The sequence below is a fragment of the Lagopus leucura genome, unplaced genomic scaffold, assembly GCF_019238085.1.
Source record: "Lagopus leucura isolate 7727_CA_CO unplaced genomic scaffold, USGS_WTPT01 Super-Scaffold_1, whole genome shotgun sequence".
In the NCBI taxonomy this organism is placed as follows: Eukaryota; Metazoa; Chordata; class Aves; order Galliformes; family Phasianidae; genus Lagopus; species Lagopus leucura.
The window spans coordinates 38,187,135-38,208,305 of NW_024962250.1; the positions used below are offsets into that span (position 1 = coordinate 38,187,135).

The 21,171-nt window shown below is 41.8% G+C and overlaps 1 protein-coding gene across 6 annotated transcripts in view; it reads right to left on the reverse strand.

The window, feature by feature from the left end:
* Nucleotides 1-2,947: 2,947 nt before the first annotated feature.
* KIAA0586 (KIAA0586 ortholog) overlaps nt 2,948-21,171 on the reverse strand; it is a 65,955-nt gene continuing 47,731 nt past the window's right edge. For all 6 annotated transcript variants that reach the window (XM_042864660.1, XM_042864652.1, XM_042864643.1 and 3 more), the window contains one exon: nt 2,948-3,300. In XM_042864660.1, coding sequence (XP_042720594.1) covers nt 3,155-3,300 — 146 coding nt within the window. In that variant the 3' untranslated portion in view covers nt 2,948-3,154. The remainder of the gene's footprint in view (nt 3,301-21,171) is intronic.

Below are 21,171 nucleotides of genomic sequence, written 5' to 3' on the forward strand. Positions count from 1 at the left end.
CTCTGAAGCAGATACATTTCAGAGTGGGATCCAGCAATTTTTTGCACGTGTGTAATTTCAAACATCTGAGTACTTAATTCACAGGGAGAAGGCTGGCATGTACATCTTTACCAAGGCAGGACAGAAACGTTATCCTATATTGATCTGTAAAGCACCTTGGAAGGTTAGCACCACATTTTCAGCAGCTAATTTTGACAACTTCAACCTCTCAGCTCTGAAGGTGAACAGCAGTAATAAAAGCCTCACTTTATCCAATTTCCCCCAATTCAGATAAGATTAATCGCGTGCACGAAATGCTCTGCTTCCTACGCTGAAAACCAAGTTAGATCAGCTGAACAGGGAAAGGTGACGCTGGCATCAGACAATCAGCTTATGGATCCACCCATTCTCCTCACTGCTGCCACCTTAATCACACAGCATCTCTTTTTACTTAGAGCAAGAGAAAGAAATTGGTTTCTGAGCACCTCACCTCCAGGCTGCCACATTTTTACCAAAGCTTGAAAATGACTTCAGCAAGTAAACACTTCTGACATTTCAGTTTTGCACTTTCATATACTGTGAGTTCAGTCTGTGAGCAAACGCCCTGGTCCCAGTGCTTTCCTAATGTCAAGACTCCAGTGAGGTTCACCAGGAATTCAGCTGAACCAAAATATAAAGGCAGGGTTTTGGTTTCCACGATGCAATCCTGAAATCCAATAACAACCTCCTCCCCCCAGCCCTCTGCTGCTGAGAATTAGCTGAAAAGTATAGCTATGTAGAGGTGGGTTTTTAATACTTTTCCTGGATGGAATTCTATTTGATGCTGCTAAGCTTTGATGACATACCCCAATGACTTGCTTGGAAGAAATCCATTTAGCGAGCTTGCAAATCATGCTGTTTCAGTTCTGTGAGTGCCCATGAGAAATGTGCATTTTCAATCATAAAAGCTGCAGAAACAAAATGGAACTTGAAGAGGCAGACAGATGAATTCCTTATCACGGCTTGGCTGTGTTCGCAGAACATGTGCTTACCATTTCAAACTCTGGAAAACTATTTACAGGGATCTGAAATACGAGACCGAATCCAAAAGTAAGAAATAGATACATTTCTAGAAGATGCATTTTATTTTCCCATTTCAAAGGAAAAAATGAGAGCCTGATTAAAAACAAAGCAAAGCCCCCAACCCCCACGCAGCCTTTAGTTTGTTCCTAGGGATTATAAATAGTCCCTTGTAATACGATCTATGCACGGGTGCCAGATTTACAGAGGTTCCCTTATGTTTATTTGGCAGGATAGGTTGTTTTGGGTAAGTTTGGGGGAAAGAAAAGCAAATACTTTGCGCTTTCTCCACCTCTCACAGTTCACTGTGAGTGGTAAATGGAGATTGCTGTGGGCGAACAATTAGCACATCCCAGTGCCACAGCATCATCCCACCAGCACCACCTAAATCACACTGCCAAGCACACAGGGGCTTCCAGAGATACTTATCAGTCATGCTGAGGTGAGACAGTACATAACTCTAGATGGAATTTTCAAAGCCAGTTGAAATCAGTCTTTACGGGGCATTTTCTCGCAAATTCACCTAAAAACAGAGCTTGTTTCTACACATCCCAGTCAATGACAATACCTTTGACTTGTTTCCAAGAAGAGGAGAAAGACGAGAATTAGAAAAACATGTGCAATGCTCAGCACTGCAGCCAGCAAAACCTGACACAGCCGTTATCGTGGTATGGGACAACTGCCTTTCCCCCCAGCCAGGGCTGTCTCACCCCTGTGTGTACTCTGCTTGCCTGGAGATCCGTCTGCTGTCTCCTGTCTCACCCCTGGTTTGTCAGCTGTCTGTGTTCTTGATTCTGTAACCGTACTTTGGTGAAACACAGTTCTGATCCAGGCCGACAGCTCTGGGCACAGGAGCAGTGCGGCTCATTTCACACATTTCCCATTTATGCTGCAACAAAGGGAATCTAAATTATATATTAGCGTTTTCAAAAACAGAGCAGGGAACTTGGAACATAATTTCATCAGAGATTTTCTCTTGGAGGAAAGGTGGCTTAAAGAGCTCTTGCCATCCCCACTGCATTTCCGTACCCCATAGGTAGTTCCAGTGCAACTCAGTGGTCACAGTGCTGATGGGTTGATGGTTGGACCAGATGAGCTTAGAGGTCGTTTCCAGCCTTAACAATGCTATGATTCGTGACACTGTATGGTGAAAACCAACCCCCAGTAATGCTGTCACTCTGGTATCTTTTCATTTCTTAAAGTGATGTTACATGAAGCCTGCCACGCTTTTACCCCCAAACCAAATCTGCTAGTTACATGTCTGTCAAGACAGACAAGAACACAACTCTATAAGGTGCTCAAAGGACTTCCTTTAAAATTGAATCATCTGGATTATTACTGACCTTGAATGGTTGTAGCTCTCTCTTTTTCCATTTCCCTTTGCAGGTTTTGCAGCAAATCAACCGAACCCTGTGTCAATGAGATCAAAATAGAGCCAACAGGAACTTTAATCTGTCTCTGCTACAGAGAGATGAAATCAGTGCAGGCTCCATAAAATAAGAGTAATGGAAACTGTTCACGGTTATGAGTATCTGCAACAACAAAGTGTCTCCCATTAAGTGATGCACTGAAGCTGTGCAAATGAAGCTATACGCTCTGGCACCACAACGAGGTACAAGTCAACCAAAAAGGAGTCGTTTTTCATAGCTTTTGAGAGCCAAGTTCTGAAGATATCCATAAAAACACAATATTGATACAAAGACTTTGGTTTCATGTACGTTTTCCTCTGCCTCCCCATTTCAACTGTATTAATACTGTGCTGAGCCAATTGTCTTTTTCCACCATTGAGAGAGACCTTTGCCATGGATTTTAATACTGATCCTTTTCACATTCATCCGTGCATACAATAAATATTTAAAGGACCTTCATATTCATTGACTGAAACACAACGATTCCAAAAGAACAGCATTTTATTTGCTTAAAAGCATTTGTTATATTCACAAACAGAGCCATTGCCTGAATTTACAGTTGTAACAAAATTATTAGAAAAACAGTAGAAAACAAGCAGTTCTGAAAGACCAGTGTTTGGATAAAACATCCAGATTATCACATGAGGCTGACAAACGTACTGAAGACAAAACCTTCAGACAGTGATTGTCATAAAAAGCCACACGCTTTAAAATGTATCTGCCCCTGAAGAATCTGAATCCCCATGAATGCTACTTATACTTTGTGTCTGGTCATCTATATTCATGGAAGGCAGCTTCACTGACATCCTTTCTGCAGAAACGTGTGAATGTAAATGTGGGACAACACTTTCTCCTAGGAAAAAGAAAAAAAAAAAGCAGAACAAAACCACGTTATTTGCAGCCTACAACATACACAACTTAACTGTACTGAATTCATCTCCATATCACATCACCTCATGGGAGTACAAGGAGACAGACATGCTCACTGTCCACAGTTTCAAGGCATTTCAGAGTATGCTGATTTAGCCATCACAGTTTTCTTGATAAGACAACAAAGGGATGAATATCTACGGATACAAAGGATGGACTGTATTTACACCTACCTACACATGTATACATGCTGTGAAAAGTCACAGCAGTGCTCAGTCCCCATCTGGGAAGCACTATAGGGAGAGAAAACAACCTGCAGGCAGGTACCGGAGGTAGGGAGGAGGGTGATGGGCAGAAGTTACTGCATTTAGCCCCAGGAAGGAGACAAGATGCGCCAGTTTGTGGAGCTGAGGGAGCAAGACATGAATCAGGCTCCAGACAGGAAAAATAGCATTGGATGAGTGGTATAGCATTCATAGCATTCACAGAACCAGAAAGAGTGTTTTGAGATTGCAGTTGTCCTTGGGATATTTATTTTAAATGCAGCAGCTACAAGCAAAACAAACATACATGAGTCTGTGCTCAACAGCAAAGGCCCTTCTGGAGTTTGTTCTTTTTCCAGTGAGCTGTAACAATCCTCCCTTCCTCTATCACAGGCTAGGTAATTAAAACACTATTTTCTCAATGAAAAAAAAAAAAGAAAGCTAGGCTTCCTTTCACCCCACTTAATTATCTACTATGTCACTATAGTGGTAATCTGCTTTCATCTGCCTTGTAGCAAAGCACACTCCAAACGACTAATTAAAATAACAAAAACCCACTGCTAAAATAAAATTTCATTGGGTGTTTTTCATGTTGGAGCAGCTGCCAACAGCCTAGGAAGTCAAACACAAATGAAGCCAGAGATGGTAAAGCCAGTTCATGGAGCAGCCTGTGTCAGCTGAGCCTCCTGCACCTCGGGATGGCAGCAATAGCACAGGAGCATGCGTGTGACCCCTGGGAACCAGTGTCACCTGCCTGCAAGAAGCAGTGGCTGTAGTTTGACCACCGTCCTCACTTTCTGGATAGCCTTCTTCACTCCCTTCCTGAAACCCTCAGCACGGCGCAGATGCCAAGGCTTGTGTTGGCGTGGGCCCAAGCAAATCTAACACAGCAGCAGTAAGATGGCATGAGAAATTCAACATGTTCTGAACGTGATTCCAAAGCACATTACAGTAACACCACAAGGATGTGCAAGTAACATATGCGTTTTGTTTTTCCAGCAGTACTTCCATGAGCTTAGTCTGTAACCACGTTCGCATGACAAAAATAGGTTACTCAGAAGGGGAACAGAAGAAAAGCAAAAGCTTTTATTTGGTTAGACGTGAAGCTGACACACAGTAAAGACATGGATGTGTAATGCCCAAGGAAGTCCTGTAAATCATCCGAGACACCAAAGCAGCGCTTCAATTCCGCATGTAGGTTGATGCTTTCAAAGCTTGACTTTGTTAATAATTTCCACAGCCATGTCATATTCCATGAGGTCATTGTTTCAACAGCTGTTTTCAGGTTTGTTAAAAAAAAAAAGGGGGGGAAAAAAAAGAATATTCCCTTATCCCAAAGGCTCTGCAGTAACTTTGCAAGCATTTGACTCCGGGGTGCTGAAAGACCCTATGATATCAGTCTACATTCTTCTTAACAAGTACTCTAATATATTTTACAGACGTACTGCAGTTCAATTTTATGACAGATGTAAAATGCTAAAAGGACAGAGAAATCAACAGAATAATTCCATCTGCTTGCTCAGCTGAGAAATTAGCAGGTCCTGAGTAATCCAAACACTTCTTGAAGTCTGAAGTCTTTGACTGTGTTAAGATACGAGAAAATACAGAACCTAGATTTTCAGCACTTTGACTGTAAAATATGATGGATATCCTGTTTCACCTACTCAATAAGCTCGGCTCCATGACTGTAACTTTCCAAGACACAAAGCTGCTAGTCCTACCACTGTGTGGGCCCGAAGATGAAACTGCTCTGTTACCCCCACACGTGCTTTATCATTTTCACCTCTCCCTGAATCTAACCTCTGGCACGCACTGCGCACACATACAGAGATGCCTATGTGGATAAATACACAAACACAAGCACGCAGGCTTAAAATGCTTATTTCTATGTTCACACACAAGCTTTAAAGCAGACATATTTTCCAGTGTCTATACTGAGCTTTTGCTGACTATCAGTGATGGAGCTTGGACAGTCCTTGTCCAGGTCCTTAACATGATACTCATTTCATTTCTTCCCTCCCCCCCCATCAGAGAACAGCTCACAACCAAGCCTAAGAAGCTTTCCTCTTACACACCAAACCCTTCACAGTCATAAATATGCACACAGCATTGGTGCTTAGAACCTTCTGATACGCCATAAAATAAATATGGAAAATTCCTCCATTTACAAAGCAGGGCAGGGCAGGACGATTGGTGATCTTCACAGCTTTTTCTCTTTAGAAGTTCTGGAAGTACTCAAAACAATTTTGTAATCATGTACTTAGATGTATTTATAAAACTTTTCCTTGTTAAAATCCAATAAATGGAATGAGTGATCCCAGGTGACCTCCACTTCTCCGAATTCACTGTCACCATCTAAAAGAATACTTTCGTATAAACTGTGAAAACTGACACCCTTCCTACGTGTGTTTAAGGGACTCTGCCTGGTAGAAACTCAACGGTGACTGAAAACATCTTGATGACCCACTGATGGAAAATGTCAGATGTGCGATTAGGGATTTTGCCTGTGCTTGGCAATCTATAACAAATTCGTGTACAGTACTAAATTTCCAGATCTTTGTTTAACAGAAACATAAAAATTAATGGTGTGTCAACCATCCAGTGACCTGTGAAGGGAGTTTTTCTCTAAGACATACCGTCACACAGAGAGTATGCTATATACAAGTGTATCGTGAATGTATGCCAAATGGAAAAGGAATTAAACACGCTGAAGGGAGGTTTTGTTACTCATACCATATGGCAACAATAAGAACAAAGAAAAATGTTTAAATCTTTCCTTTTAAATTTTTAGATTTGGCAAAATAAAAAGACTAAACAAGTCTGACTTTTAAGCCAAATAAAAACCATGTGCTTTAACTCCTTACGGTTGGTGTCCATACATTAAATAAAGTTTCCATTTTTAATTTATCAAGAGGTAAATCAGACCCTTATCAATAAAAGGACTTATCTTCACAGACAATAAATAGGGACGATTGGGACCCAGGTTGTTGTTGTAGTTTATATCTGGGACTATAATTGCTCTAATTAACTGCATATTACTTCCTGAAGTTTATGAACAACCATCACCCTCCAGAACCCTTTCTCTACTCTTTTTCCGATGTAAAAACTGAAGCAGCTAACTTCTAGAGCAAGAATAACTTTCCAAGCATATGAAAAAAACAAGTCCACTGCAGAACTCCCATTCCTTTAATAGCACGGGTTGATACGAATGGCTTGTTTCTTCTCCTGCCAGGTTCCAGCTGCTTCACTTTGTTTATTACTGACTTCAAAGATTAAAATGCTGTCCTGTCCCAACAAATAACTTCCTCCAGATGGCATTATCTCAAGTGTTCAGAGCACAGGGGATAGCACAGCACCTGCAAATCTGTAACTCGGCATCTGAAAATCCCCAACGAAAGTGCCTTAATAGTTTTTACTCCATCCTTCCCCCATTTTGTCCACTCATTTTCATACCTAGCTGTACAGTTATTAAGCACAGCAAGGCAAGAAGCAGTATTTTCTGCAAAGTCAAGATTATCCCAGACTTAATGGGTTGATATATATCAATAAGAAACAGGCATATTTTGATGTAAGCAGTCCTGAAGGCTGAACTGAAAAGAGAAAATATACTGCAATGTCAGTCATGTTGCTAATTATATTATAAGAAACAGTATTTCCAGTCAAGTCTCATGTCAAACTATACTCTGTACACTGAACACATAACTCAATGTTTCTAGGATTTAATGGCTTATACAGTTGAAAGTTGGTCTGGTAAGGAACTGGTCAGATGGCATCAAGATGGCAAAGAATACAACATTCTCAGAAGGGAGCTCAACCATCAGTGGCTTCTGAAATAACCCAGCCATTTGGACAAGATTATTCTCCCCTCATTAGAAACCACAGGTCCTCCACTCTTCTAGCCCTGGCCCACTTCCACCTTGAATTCATGAGCACGTTTATGCTATTATGGAGAAGATGTCCTTTCCCAGCTCAGCCAAAAACGAAGCAAAAATGTTTAAGCACGTGTGACTGTGATCTCACTGCATAAATGCACTGCTTAGCACAGGGCTCTTGAAGGCAGGTCAGATCTCTGGCTTCCATGGGGTTAGAAACACAAAAGCAAGAGAACAAGATGCTCTGCAAATGCGAGCAGTTTTGTTCTCTAGCTCAAAAACAGATCATCCATAACTTAAATGCTTTCATGACAAATAGAGAATTCTCTAGGCAAACTGAGGCCAAATTTCCAGGGCTGAGTTACACGAAAGGGATAGATTTACAATTAAAACACATCAGATATTCTACAGAAATGGACTGATATCTGCAGGATTTGAGCCAAAAAATGTCTGGATCTAAAAGCATGAGTCTACTGCTTGAGCTGAAAAAAACGGTTTCATTCTGGAAAACTTCAGCCAACTCATAAAATCCAATAAGTGGGCTACAGCCACCAGAGGAGACAGAAAACTCCATACTGTGAGTTCAGCTGAAGGTTTGACCTAAACTTGGCAAATTCCATCTTCACATGGTGTAGTGTACTTACGGAAATTGTGTGTACATATACACAGAAAATAAACATGCAGACACACACACTCTTTTCTCTTTCTTGTTTGTTTGTTTAAACTCCAATGTATATCCTGCTTATAAACATTTGGGAAAAGGAAATAAATCAGATCCTGAGTCAGTGCAGGAGGGTGGGGTATGGGCGAAGCAGGGAACGCGTTTTACAAAGCAGAATATTTGAAAATGATTTTTTCCTCCTCTCAAGTCTGAGTTCAAGGTTCAGCGGTTTTCCAAAACATGTTATATTCCCACCAATAGTAACACTAAACAGAACAAAAACTAGAAATACATAAAATAAACTAGAACCAGATTGTTCAAAATCCTAACGGAGTTGTTGGAGACCGGTAGGGAAGGGCAGACAGAAAGCAGCTCCAAAAACATCTAGGAATGAGATTGCAGAGTTTACTAAATAAATATTTTCTTTTGGTGACTAAAATCTACCCTCCTCCCTTCGATCTGACATACTTTGTGCTGTACAATATCTCACTGTTCAACAATGAAGTTCCCTGGCTGCAACTCTTGCTGTTGTTTCCCAGCAACTCACTTCCAGAAGATGTGCAATGATCTTTCCATACAACTGCAATAATTATTAATACAAAGAAGAAATAGAAAAGTCAGCTCCAATTCTCCTTGCAGAAGCCTGCGATTTTTGGGACATGAACATGAATACTCATTTTGTAACTTGTATGCATTGCTTTTTTCTTGATTGCAACCATTTTGTTGTAAAACAGGGAGAGGAGGGGTCATCTGCAGTAGACCTGGAAACAGCAAGTTTTATTCAGAGGTAGAAGAGACAGTGAACAACAGACAGCAGAAGGAACAGCAGGTACAGCAACACTAGAAAAATACCACGAAAACAAGCATTTTGTGCAAGGCTTGAGGGAGCAATCTCTCAGTCCACAAAAAAAAAACCCAGGTAAACAGCTGGTGGGATTGGAAAAATCTGACAAGTGATCATTAAAAACCATATATTCATCTTTTTTCTTTTTCTTTTTTTCATTTTCTGCAAAATCTAAAGGTGAATGGATGGGAAAGTAGTAATATAAAAGCAACACATACAGCTCTGCTATTCACACCTTCATGTTTGGGGATCCAAAAGACATTTTCACGCCTGCTGTCACAGCAAAGCAAAACAAAGCTCAAGGAGGAGGAACTTTTTATTGGGAAGGTTGATCAGGTAGCACGAGAACAAGAGGAAATGGTTATAAACTGGAAGAGAGTAGATTTAGACTAGATATTAGGAAGAAATTCTTATAGTGAGGGCAATGACACACTGGAACAGGTTGCCCAGAGAGGCTGTGGATGCCCCCTCCCTTGAAGCATTCAAGGCCAGGCTGGATAGGGCTGTGAGCAGCCTGGTCTAGAGGGAGATATCCCTGCCTACAGCAGGGAGGTTGGAACTGAGTGGCCTTAAAGGTCCCTTCCAACCCAAACCATTCCATGATTCTGTAAGAAAATGGACTCAAACAACCAATAGCATGAATTCACCATAATTCTGAAATGAAGTTACACAGACCTCCGTCAGGATGCAGTCATTCAGTACAACCTAGCAGTAAGCTTGGCTCCTCTGAGACATCTTATCTTTACATATTAATTGCAGTACTACTGCCTGCACCTTATCTACACCGTACCACAGTGCTAGACATAATAGTGTTTGTAGCCTACATGAGGAGTGTCAAGTTAAAAAAAAATCAAAGCACCTTCATAAAAGTTCCATGACTTGTTTTTATTTCGAAATAATTAAACAATAATTTACACAAGCTGCTAAGAGTTGGACAAACAAATTCTATAATGCCTCACGGCAAATCAGGCTTGCAATGGGTTTGAAAATGAGCATCTTCCCAAGGTGTGGTGAAATGAAGATGGGTGTCCCAGTGAGGGAATCCCAGAGGTGACATTCTTTATAAGCAGGCATACCTGCTAGCAGACCTGTTGGTTACTCTAGAATCCCTTCCTGTCTCAGAATTTTTGTTTGGGTCAGTGTGGCCCATGCACTGCACTACGATGGCTTTCATGCAGCCTTTGATGTGCAGTTGTCCAGATCACTTGGGATGGGTGCACACACAGTTCAAGACAAACAGCAATCAGACAAGTTCTGTGTGTTGCAGGTCAAGACTGAGCACGTTCTCTGCAGTGATGTTCGCACTGCATGTGCTTAGTAAACATTATCTGCTAACCGGCTCTATTAACTCAGCTCATCTATTAAGGCCAGCTAAGAGACTTTTAAAAACAATTGTTAGGAATGTGAGACAACAAACTGCAGAGCATGGGCAAGAAGCCAAGAGCTACTTTCTATCACTTAAAAACGTGACGAGATTCCTTGATGCACTCTCTCTCAACCAAACAAGTGGATTTCCTGGCCAGAGAGTTTCATTCCCTCCAGCCATGGCAGCAGTCAGGTCAGCATGAAAGCTCTGGGGTGGACATCAGGAAGAGAAAACCTTCTGTAGCACACAGCCCTTCCAGCAGTGCTGCAGGGCAGAATTTTCTCACTGTGAGTCACTCATCACCTATAATGAAGTCACTACTTGCATTCTTTTAACAAAAATCTACACCAGACCTACTCAGAATAGAAAGCTGTTCAAATGACAAGTGTTTTCTTCTAGATGATCACTGTCACCTAGCTGTAATCCTCCATTCTACAGACGTAAATATTCACAGGACCTTGTGCATTTGTTTTTATCTTTTTTCACTTTTAAGGTCATGGGATTCTGCATATGGAAATGGTTTGCCAAGACTGCCATTACTGTACCAACACTACAAAAACTTGGCATATTAAAAAGCCCATAGCTACAGCACAATTACTCAATTTTTGTAATTGCACCCTTTAAAAAGATTATGATTTTTTTTTCCCCATAGCAAAACAAGACAGAACAAATCCAGCCCTATGCAGTTTTGCATTTTGCAATTCTGCACAGACATTTCTAGCACGCGTGCCCACAAACTTGTTAGAAAGATCTCCCTTCAAGACTAATGTTAAATAGCAGAAGGTGGCAATTGAAGATCTTAATATTTGTGCATATCAATTAACTCTGAAAGATGTATGAAGAATAAGTAATTCTAGGAAATTTTAAGTGGCAAATAATTTTTCCATTAGGTCAGAAAGAATACTACAGTAATCTACACCAGCATGATGTTAAAATAAGGAATACATTCAATGTCTTTACTAGCAGATGTGCTGGGACAGAGTTAACGTGCAAAAGTTCAGGCCTTATTCTGCCAAAGGGTATCCAAAACTTCCCTTGTAATGAGCACCCAACATAATGACAAGTAATGTTGTCTACAATCCAATACTCTGGACCAGAAAGTTGGAAATGTTTGACAGTGTTTTTTTTTTCTTTCTTGAGCTATTTTAACATTTGCACACGTCAAGAATGTTTAAACTTTGTGAGTAACGATAAGCATTCCTCCTTGGAAAACAAAACAAAAACCAAAGCCTGTTACACGGGAAAGAATAAAACAAGATTCCTTTGCAATACTCTATAACAGAACTCACAAACAGCTTTAAATCAATAGAGACAATGAACTGCAGAAACACGTTGCTCTACAGCTATGCTACCAGTTTAGCACACTACACCCCCTTCCTAACTTCCCACGTTGCTGCTTATTGTAATGGCTCACGTATCCACTGCTGCCAGTTGTTGTACAAAGCAAAGAAAGGCACTGCAGACTGCTCCCTCTAACACTGTGCTTCTGGAAGATGCGGTGAACAGCGGCTCCCCACCAGCACCAGTAAAACCAACAAACTGCTAGCAACCCTGGAGCTGCTCTGCAGTCTTCAAGCAGCATCCAGGCAGTTCCTCCTGGGACACAAACACAGCTACTTAGAATCACAGAATCATTTGAGCTGGAAGGGACCCTTAAAGGCCATGTGCTCCAACTCCCTGCTACATGCAGGGTCACCTACAGCTCAGTCAAGAGCCCGGAGGCTGGTCCAACCTGAAATGTAAGCCCCGCTCACATCGGGTTCTCATTTGGGCAGATGTTCTTTACTTCTAAAACTATACACATATACAAAAGTTGAAGCATTAATTGATGGTGATAATTCTTTGTAGTCCCCAGTGCCAACTTGCTTTAGAAAGCCTTGCAGCTCTTTGACAGTCACTCTTCCCAGCCCAAAGTGTTGGTGCCAATCTTGGCTTGTACTCGGTTCACCAATAGGTTTCTTCATTGCTTTGGGCCACATGATTAATAGAGCTCGTAAGCTGTCTGAATGAAATTCATTTATCACTTGTCCAGGTTTAAATATTCCTGGCCACAGCACGGGGAAATCTGCACTGGAACAGAAAGCAAGAGGAACTCAAATAGGCATGCATGGGAGCGGCTGCTTGCAGTGGTGTGAGTGCTGCGTGCCAACTTGTGACTCAGTTAGGTGAATGGGGCAGATCTGTGGGGCTGCACACTGCAGCTCCTGAATTCAGCTAGTTACAGTTTGTAGGAACAGCAATTATAGAGAGCTCCTTAAGAAAGCAACTTTGCAAACCCTCTATAGAACTGACAACAACATAAAGCCAATTGTTTACAACAATCCTAATCTGTCACAATCACACCCAGTGTGCAACTACAAAAAGCACAGGGGTAAACCATTCCTATATAACAAGTTCTGCAGTCCTGAAGTTCAGGTGAGTTTGTACCAAACACGCAGTTCTGCAAAGGCAGCAGCTGAAGTCCTGGGCTTACAACACTTGCAAGTGAAGAAATAGGATCTAACTTAGCTACATGGGTACCACAGGTGTATGCAAGTCTATACAAAACCTTAATGCTGAATAAAATCACCTATGAGTCATTCAGGTCCATAAGTAATTACAATTTACTGTTATAAGCCAAGGGAATTTCAATAATTTGATTTTAAAGCAGCTCATGGAATTTAGTGGCTCCCTGGTACCTTACTTGAAGCAAATTTCTTTCCATTACGTATATATTCTATACATTCCTCTGCACTCCCAAGTTTAGGAACACTCAGATAAATCAATCTGCTTTCATGCCCTTTCTATACACACTCACAGAAGAAGCAAAAATTAAAATGCATTATTTGTTACCTTTTTTCCTTCTGTCCCTCTTTGTTTCCCTCTCTTCAATACAGACTATCATGAAAGAAGTGATTCCAGAATACAGTTACAAATTCAATACATGCACTCATTTGGGAACATATTTCCCCTCACTAAGACTTATGCCACACAACAGCCTACGCAAGAGCAGAGAAAACCAAATGCTTAGAGATCATCACATCTGAATGGCACTTTGATGCAATTAGGTTGTTTTCAACCATATTTAAGGGAGAGAACGCACATGCTGCAAGGCCTCTCAGAACAGGACTGTCTCCTAGGATGAGGAAAGCCTGGGGTCACGCCTGGGGCCCCTTGAGGATTCTGTAATGCAATCTGTAATACAGTTTTACCACCCTACAGGTTAGAGAGAGTTGTCCAATCCGTGTTCCATCAGGAGAGAAACAAGTTCATGCAGACTTGCTGCTCTGTATTTTCAGAGAGCTACTTTGAAAGCAAGCAGATAGCCGAGGTGTAGTGTGATTCACACAGCCCACATTTATCACACTCAGAAAGCTTCCTGACCACTGCTGGCAATATATTCTCAATCTGCTAAGAAAAGTCCCTATTAAGAATCATTTGCTTGTTTAATTTTCACTTATTGAGCTTTAATGTACCATAAAAGTAAGTAATTACAACAGTGCCTTAAATAAATATTGCTTGTCTTGCTCTCACTAATGTTTTAGAAGAACACGTAGCTGCCTCTAGATACAGGAAGCTGCTGGAAAATAAAAACGGACCGATCACATAAACTCACGTAAGAGCTTTAAAGAACTCTTGCTAAGGACCGAGTTCAACAAAAAATGTATTCTGTTCACTGTACACACGACACCAATGGGAATAAGGGCCAGTTCAAGTTCTAAGTTACCATTACTTGGGTAATAGTTTCAAGCTGCAAGGCACAGCTGTATAGGCCCAGCCAGACAGGCTATCACAGCAATGCTTTGATAGCATGGGGCCCTTAAGTGTCAGGATATAGAAAAGGCAGCAGTTGTTGGCTGTGAAAACAGTCTGATACAAACCAGATGGGGACTTACTTGATGGGCAACACAAAGGAAAACAATTGGCTCATTCAACAAAGTCAGGCCACTGCCCCAGAGAATTAACAGAAGACAATAACAGTCAACCAGAGTTGATGCAAACAAGAAACAGCCATGTGGTTATGGTTTAAGGAATTGTTTCTCCTCAGACTAAACATAAAGTTTTGATTTCTAATTCTTATATTCATTAATTTCAGTCTAGTTTACAAGCACCCTCTTCCTCCAAAGCCTTCCGTGTAATTCATTTATGCAGCACCAGCCTTCGTGCACCTACTTAACCCAAAAAAATAATAAAAAAAACTCACACGAGAAGGCAGGCTGCATTAATCTAATGTTCCCTGAAGAATGCCAAGACCACAGACAGCTTTCAGAGCTGTGTCAGAACGACCCTGCAGATGCACAGCACACAGCGTGCTATCAGGCACACTCACTCTGAAGCATTTGCATGAGTATGGATGCATATTTACCAATTCATTCTGATTTTAAGCAAATGGAGCCCAGTGGGTCATGTGCTGGGTAACTGGAGCACAGCTGTTCTCCCAGTTCTGTGAAGAGTTCTGTGGTGTTATTTATTTTACTTTCTCAGAAGTAAACACCAGATCAATTATGTTACCACATAACGGCTTTGTTTGTCAGGCTACAGTTGGAAGTCTGTTAAAATAGCTATTATTAAACTTTTTTTGAAGTAATCAGAAATCTTAAAATTGGTTCTTTCAGTCATAGCTGAAAAAATCCCCAAGCCAGCCCCTTTTAGAAGCAAACTCGTAGAAGATTATGGTCCAAAATCTTAATTGCTCTTGCTGTTTTATTACAGGAAATATAAAAGTGACATGTGCAAAGGTATTTTGATTACAAATTACTTACAGAGATTGCACAATAAGTCAGACCACGGAGGGCCTTCTGCGATTTCACTCTCAGACTGAAAACATCTGAGCTTTCTTTGCTTATGCTCCAGAATATTCTCTCTGGTGAGCTCTGCACTGCGGTGCTCTGTGCGTGCACAAAGTCGGACGGCACACACTGGAGGACAAACACACACTTGGGATGCCCAACTCGGTGCACCTACAAATTGCAGTGACACAGAGATGTCCTGGATGCCTTCTGAAATCACATCATCCTGGGGTCTGTCAGCTCCAGCACACATCCCCTGAGCTTCGCAGCTGCTGCTGGCTGCTCTGTTGCTGGTTGACAGATTGCCAAGCAGGGCTGCACGATGCAAACTTCTCCTAAAGATACCACTCTGACCTACAGAATCATCCTGGTTGGAAAAGACCTTCAAGATCACCAAGTCCAACCACCAACCAACTGTGGGTATGCATGGAGTCTACTCTTTGTAAGTACTTCACTTTCCATGCAGGCTTGCAAAAAGCAGCTGAATTGAAGAGCTGAATGGATGCTCTCATTTCACAGCCTGTCATAGGGCAGACAGAGCTAGAGGGTTTGTCCTAAAAAAAGAAAAAGAGCTGCTGAACTAATGAAATACAAAGTCAGGGGCAAACTGCTCTCTTAACTGCTTCTGTCTCCTAGCTGCAGGGGTGCTCATGCCTGTGAGCATGGACTAAAATGCTGCCTTGGCTGCATTCAAAACAACCAGCACAGATCATAGGTAGAAAAGTACATTTTTGCTTCAGTTTCCTGCCATAAGCACAAAGCCAATGCTTTAACAAAGCCGTCGTGTGCTGTGCTCTGTCTGAGCTGAAACATCTCTCCAGCAGAATCATGAGGCTGATTTCCAAGAGCACAGCCAAATTCTTGAAACCTCCAATGAAGGGGAGGGTTGTCACATCATAGCAGAGAAGGTTTTGCCTGCAGTGCTGCTATTATTCATTTTTCACATCATATATATCGAGGTCTGAAGACATTTTTTTACATAGAGCTGCAACTTTCCTCGGAATCTCTTCGTCAGGCTGCTGCTAGATTACAAACCTCAGGAACAGAACAGCTTTTATCAGACTCTACCCACAGAGATACCGCCTGCCTTAGCCCTGCATTTAAAAGCAGATGGGAGAAGAGCAAAAATCTCTTTAAACCCTACATCTGCCTGCACGGACAGACCCCAATGCTTCTAGCTCTTGTAAAATGAGCTTGGTGAAAGTGGATTTAGACAGCATTCAGCAGAGACCGCCTCCACAAAGGCTGCATGTAAAGGCAGCTGGGGCAGGAGAGCACGGCTGCCTGGCCATTAAGTGAGGACTCTCAACAGGAAACTCTTTCCCCTTCTTTTCTTACGGTTGTTTTTTTTTTTTTTAACTCAGGAAGGAAGCTCCCTCTCCAGAAACAAGCATTCCCTGTGTAATCTCGCTGCTCGCATGTCTCCAGGATCGCTTCCAATTACTCAAACGAGCAACATGCACTCTAAAGAAGCTAATGGTGTATTTACGCTGTAACACAAGCTAGTAAATATTTCCCATTTATTAATTGTGATTTACATAACAGCGCACAATGGCAGCTGTTAAGTAAATAAAATAATTTTCTCAAGATCTGTAATTATGGTTTTACGATTATAAAAACAAACTAAATAACAGCAATGGAGCAAGCGCCAGCAAATTCCATGCCTTCTATTTCTACTGAAGATCCAGTGGCCTGACAAGGGACAGAAACTGCAGCTCTTTTACTGCCTTTAAAACAAACACAGCCCTGCCTATGTCTCGTGATAGGTACAGTGCATAAAATGAGGCCATGATGCACAACCCTGAGATTATTGCTTTACTGTAACAAGCAGGATGGAGGCCAGCAGGTCAAACCATATTAAGTCTAACCTGCTTTCAATGCGTCGTTTTGACCCAAAACATAAATGCAGTGCTCCCAGACTCTGGGTGGCCTGTGAGATGCACATTTCCATTGTTTGTGCATGGCTGATTATTATTTTGCACTGAAGATATGTACCTACCTGACCCTAAAACAGAAAGCATTAACAGAGAGTCAAAATTGTGCTGTACAAAAGAGAAACAGCGACCTTCCTGCAGCCAAGGCACTCGGAAATACATGCTTCTCACTGACCTGCTGTGTGTTTTGTGTCACACTCTGCAACTTTCACTTAAGTTGTTTAGAACTGTCCATAAGAACAGCTCTTCCTGCTCTAAAAGTAAAAGAAAAGTTTTAGATAAGAGAAGGAAAGCAGTCTCTATACAACAAGAGATGCGAAGGTTCTCAATCTGAATTAATTTTTTAGGTAGACTTCTATTTTCTTCCCCTGAGTGACAGCACTTGTGATGAAAACCAGAGCGCAGTAGTCTGCAGACAAAACAGAACCTACCTCCATTATTTATCACTGCTCCTTGCAAACACAGCCACCAGAAGCATATTTTCAACAGGTATTTCAGAGAACAGCATCTGTAGCATTTAATAGTATTTAATTAGAGGCAGCCTTTGTATTGCTGCAGCAAGAAGGTACCAGAAAAACTTGGCCGTTGTTCAATGCATAAAGCAGGAGGGCTGCTTAGTCCTGGAGGATTCAGAAAAACAAGTGAATAAAATACCAGCCAACCGCACTGCTCATGAGCATGAGAACTGCCAGCGAGTCATGCACTCTTACAATATGATCAGCAATAAAATTAAAAAAAAAACTAATGTTGCAATTTGATTTGACAATTTGTGGATACCAATCAACTAAGTATCCATATTACTGGCTCGGTAGGTTTCATTAAGAACAACTTTACAGCTATGCTTCTGCTCTGTTAGCAGTGCACAAACTTACAAAGCATTCAGTAAAGAAAACAAAACAAATTTAATGGCTGAGAATGATAGCATTTGTAAATCTCCTTTCTCCTTCATAAAAGAGGTTTGCAAGCAAAGACTGCAGATTATTCATCGCTCACATTAAGCTGCCTCCACATGGCACATATGCCGTCGCCCTGGTAATTTCTCTTCTACCCAGGCACTACACAAACAGCTGGCTCCTTTCGATTTTTATGCAGTGCTTTAAGAAGCTAAAATGAGAGTCCTCTACAAACAGGTAAAGCTGAAGGGTGTCCAGCTGCCTCTGCCAGAGATCAGCGCAGCCAGCGCAACCGGGACAGCAGAAGCTGTTCATTCTGTTGCTTTGCCCTCAGCCATGCGCAAGCTACTAAATTATAAAGGGCAACATCTGCTTTCCCTGCCAACCAGCAAAATAAAACAAACACAGTGTGTGCTGAGGACAGAAAGCCTACATTTCTCCTATCGCCGTGCTGTAAATGTTTCTTCAAGTTGAAATATGTGTTTGTAATACTCCTTGTCTTCATCTGTCACCATACGGTATCCATGCAATTTGTCACCAGCCTCAAAGACTTCCTGGTCTGATACCGAAGCTTTTTATAAAAGAAATGCAATTTTCACACTGAAAAAGAAATGTGAGATAAGAGGCCTTCTTAAATGACTGTCTTAAATGCCTGTTAACCCAATCCAGGAAGGCAGCCTTTAAAGATACTACGGTGTCTCCGCCAAGCCAGCAGTGGGTCCAGCTGGCACAGCTGGCACTGATGTACCAGGCTGCAAACTGCAGGGACTGAGGGTGCAGTCACCTTGTTCAGAACGTTACCTTTGCAGGCTATGATCTCTAGCAGAGGCATAGCAACCCCAAGCAAATGCTTTGCTGAGGAAAAAAAAGCACTATTCATAGAATCACAGAATGCCTTTGATTGGAAGGGATCTTAAAGATCACTGAGTTCCAACTCCCTGCTGTGGGCTGGGAGCTCAGGCTGCCCAGGGCCCATCGATAGGCTTGGCCACCACCAGGATGGGGCACCCACAGCTCTGGGCAGCAGTGCCAGGGCCTCACCACTCTTCAACTAAAGGATTTCTGCCTAACATCTAACCTCAATCTCCCCTCTTTATTTTTAATGTCATTCCTCAGAAAGTGTTTTGTTACAACGACACAGTGAGGCGCATCTTTAGAAGCAGTAGAAATCTCACTTCAAATTTGTCATTCTTGCTGAAGAACAGGCGTGTGAATTAAAGCACTGCAAGACCACTCAAATCTAATGCTTGTCTGCAACATAAAGACAATTGAAGGTGGTGTGTTAAGGGACTTCATGCTGTATATTCAACTGAGCAGCAAGTATCTGCCATGACCTATTGCAACACACAGGCCACACAGCAGCTCAGGGTGCTTACTTTCTAGATGCACATCAGTTCCTTCTTATTAAACGATGGCACGGAGCTGTGGAACCATTAATTTGTGAGAAACTTCTCCCTCCACAGAAGAGCTAACTGGAAACAGCCCTCAGGCTGATGTAAGCATTGAGTACATGGGGAGTCTCTGTCCTTAGGTGGCTTGCCTGAGCCCATTAATTTGTGTGTGTGTGTGTGTCCCCCATTTATACAAGCAATATTTGTATGAAAGGGGAAAGCAGGTCAGCCCAGCCGGCTTGCTACCATCTGCTTTTATTCAGAGTTACTCAAGATCAGTGCCAGTGGGATCAGTGCCCATTTAGGGGGTTTATTGTGCGTATTTATTTTTTGCTCTTTACAATGAAGGCAACAGCAATTACTGTAAGTTTGTAAAAGTGCACACAAATCATAATACACAATACAAAGCTGCTTCAGTCAGATCCTAGCCTGTTTTACAAATCCTCCACAGGCTGTGAGAAAGACTGCTTTGGCACAACTTGGATAGCCTGGTGAGGAGCCTGCTGGTGCCCAGGAGATCTCAGACTGTATCTGATACTTGCTGTCAAGAGCACGGCATCTCCAGCAGATCCACCAGCAGATGAGAACCGTGCACAAAAGAAGTGGATGAGCACCAGGGAAATTAGCAAAGCTGCTGTAACCTACTTATATGAAATCCCTCTTTGCTCCTAGACTGGCTTAGAAAAGGTGGATTTATACTACTGGAAAGTGGAGCTGGTAAAAAAAAAAAAAAATTAATCAGAGGTAAAAAGCCAGAATGGAAATAGAAATTTCAGGCCCTCAGATAGAAACGCACAGGAGTGGATATACAGCACCAAGAGATACTCTTCATTTATAGGGAATTCTGCCTAGAATCTGCCTCATCACCAAGAGTAAAAAAATACAAAAAAAAAAACTCACAAAGAAGTAACAAAGCTTGTTATTGATAGAGACAGCACATTCCTCAGGTACCACACTGGGTACCATGTGACACTTTGAGGCAAAAAGTTCATACAAAATCTGGAAGGTGCACTGGATGATTGATGCAGCAGTCCTATGGATTTCCAGCTTCTCAGTATGAAATGTCCATTATTACCAGCACATTGTAACCCCATGCACAAATGAAACACCACGCTTACTTGATTTTGCTTGTTCCCTAAACTTTCAGCTCATGATATATAAAATGTACTTGTAGGGTTACCACAGGATGAGATCACCCACAATCTTTTACAATCTAAGCTTAAGGAGAGAATCAGATGAGAATAACAAATATTTACGTTGAGCACCAGTAAATCTGAAAAAAGACAAGTAAAAATCCAAGTGTTTCACAGGCTCCAGGGGAAGTGATGATGTGAGTTTGAATAAGTTTTTCTTTCCCTTTCGCCAGAAAAGCCCCACCTGTGGTGCTGGAATTTTGGTGAATATCCCTTCTGCTGCATACAGACTAAAGGAGGGACTTGGTTACAGGAGCACATCCCAAACCTCAACAAAATGTGCATAGTTCAAGTATAAATATCCCTTCAAAAGTGAGAAATAAGCAAATCTGAACTTGAACACAAATCTGTGCAGAGCACTTGATGGATACAAGGCATCACCTGCGCAAACACCAAAGACTGAAAAGGCTCTGCCTTTGCATGCACTTCCCACTGCAAAAGACCTCAGCACAAGAAGTGACCTGGCACCTCTGTGCCTTTTAAGGAGGAACGTGGTAAGAGAACTCTCAGAAGTAACTTTCAACCTCTTAGAAGCTGAAGAAAATCCCAAAGTGACCAAAAATCTAATGCAAGTACATCAAAGAGAGAAGGGAAAGATAATATGTCGTGGGGACTTCAGAGGAGAGCATCTTCTTTAGTCAGCCAGTAACAAATCCTCACGCTGCAAA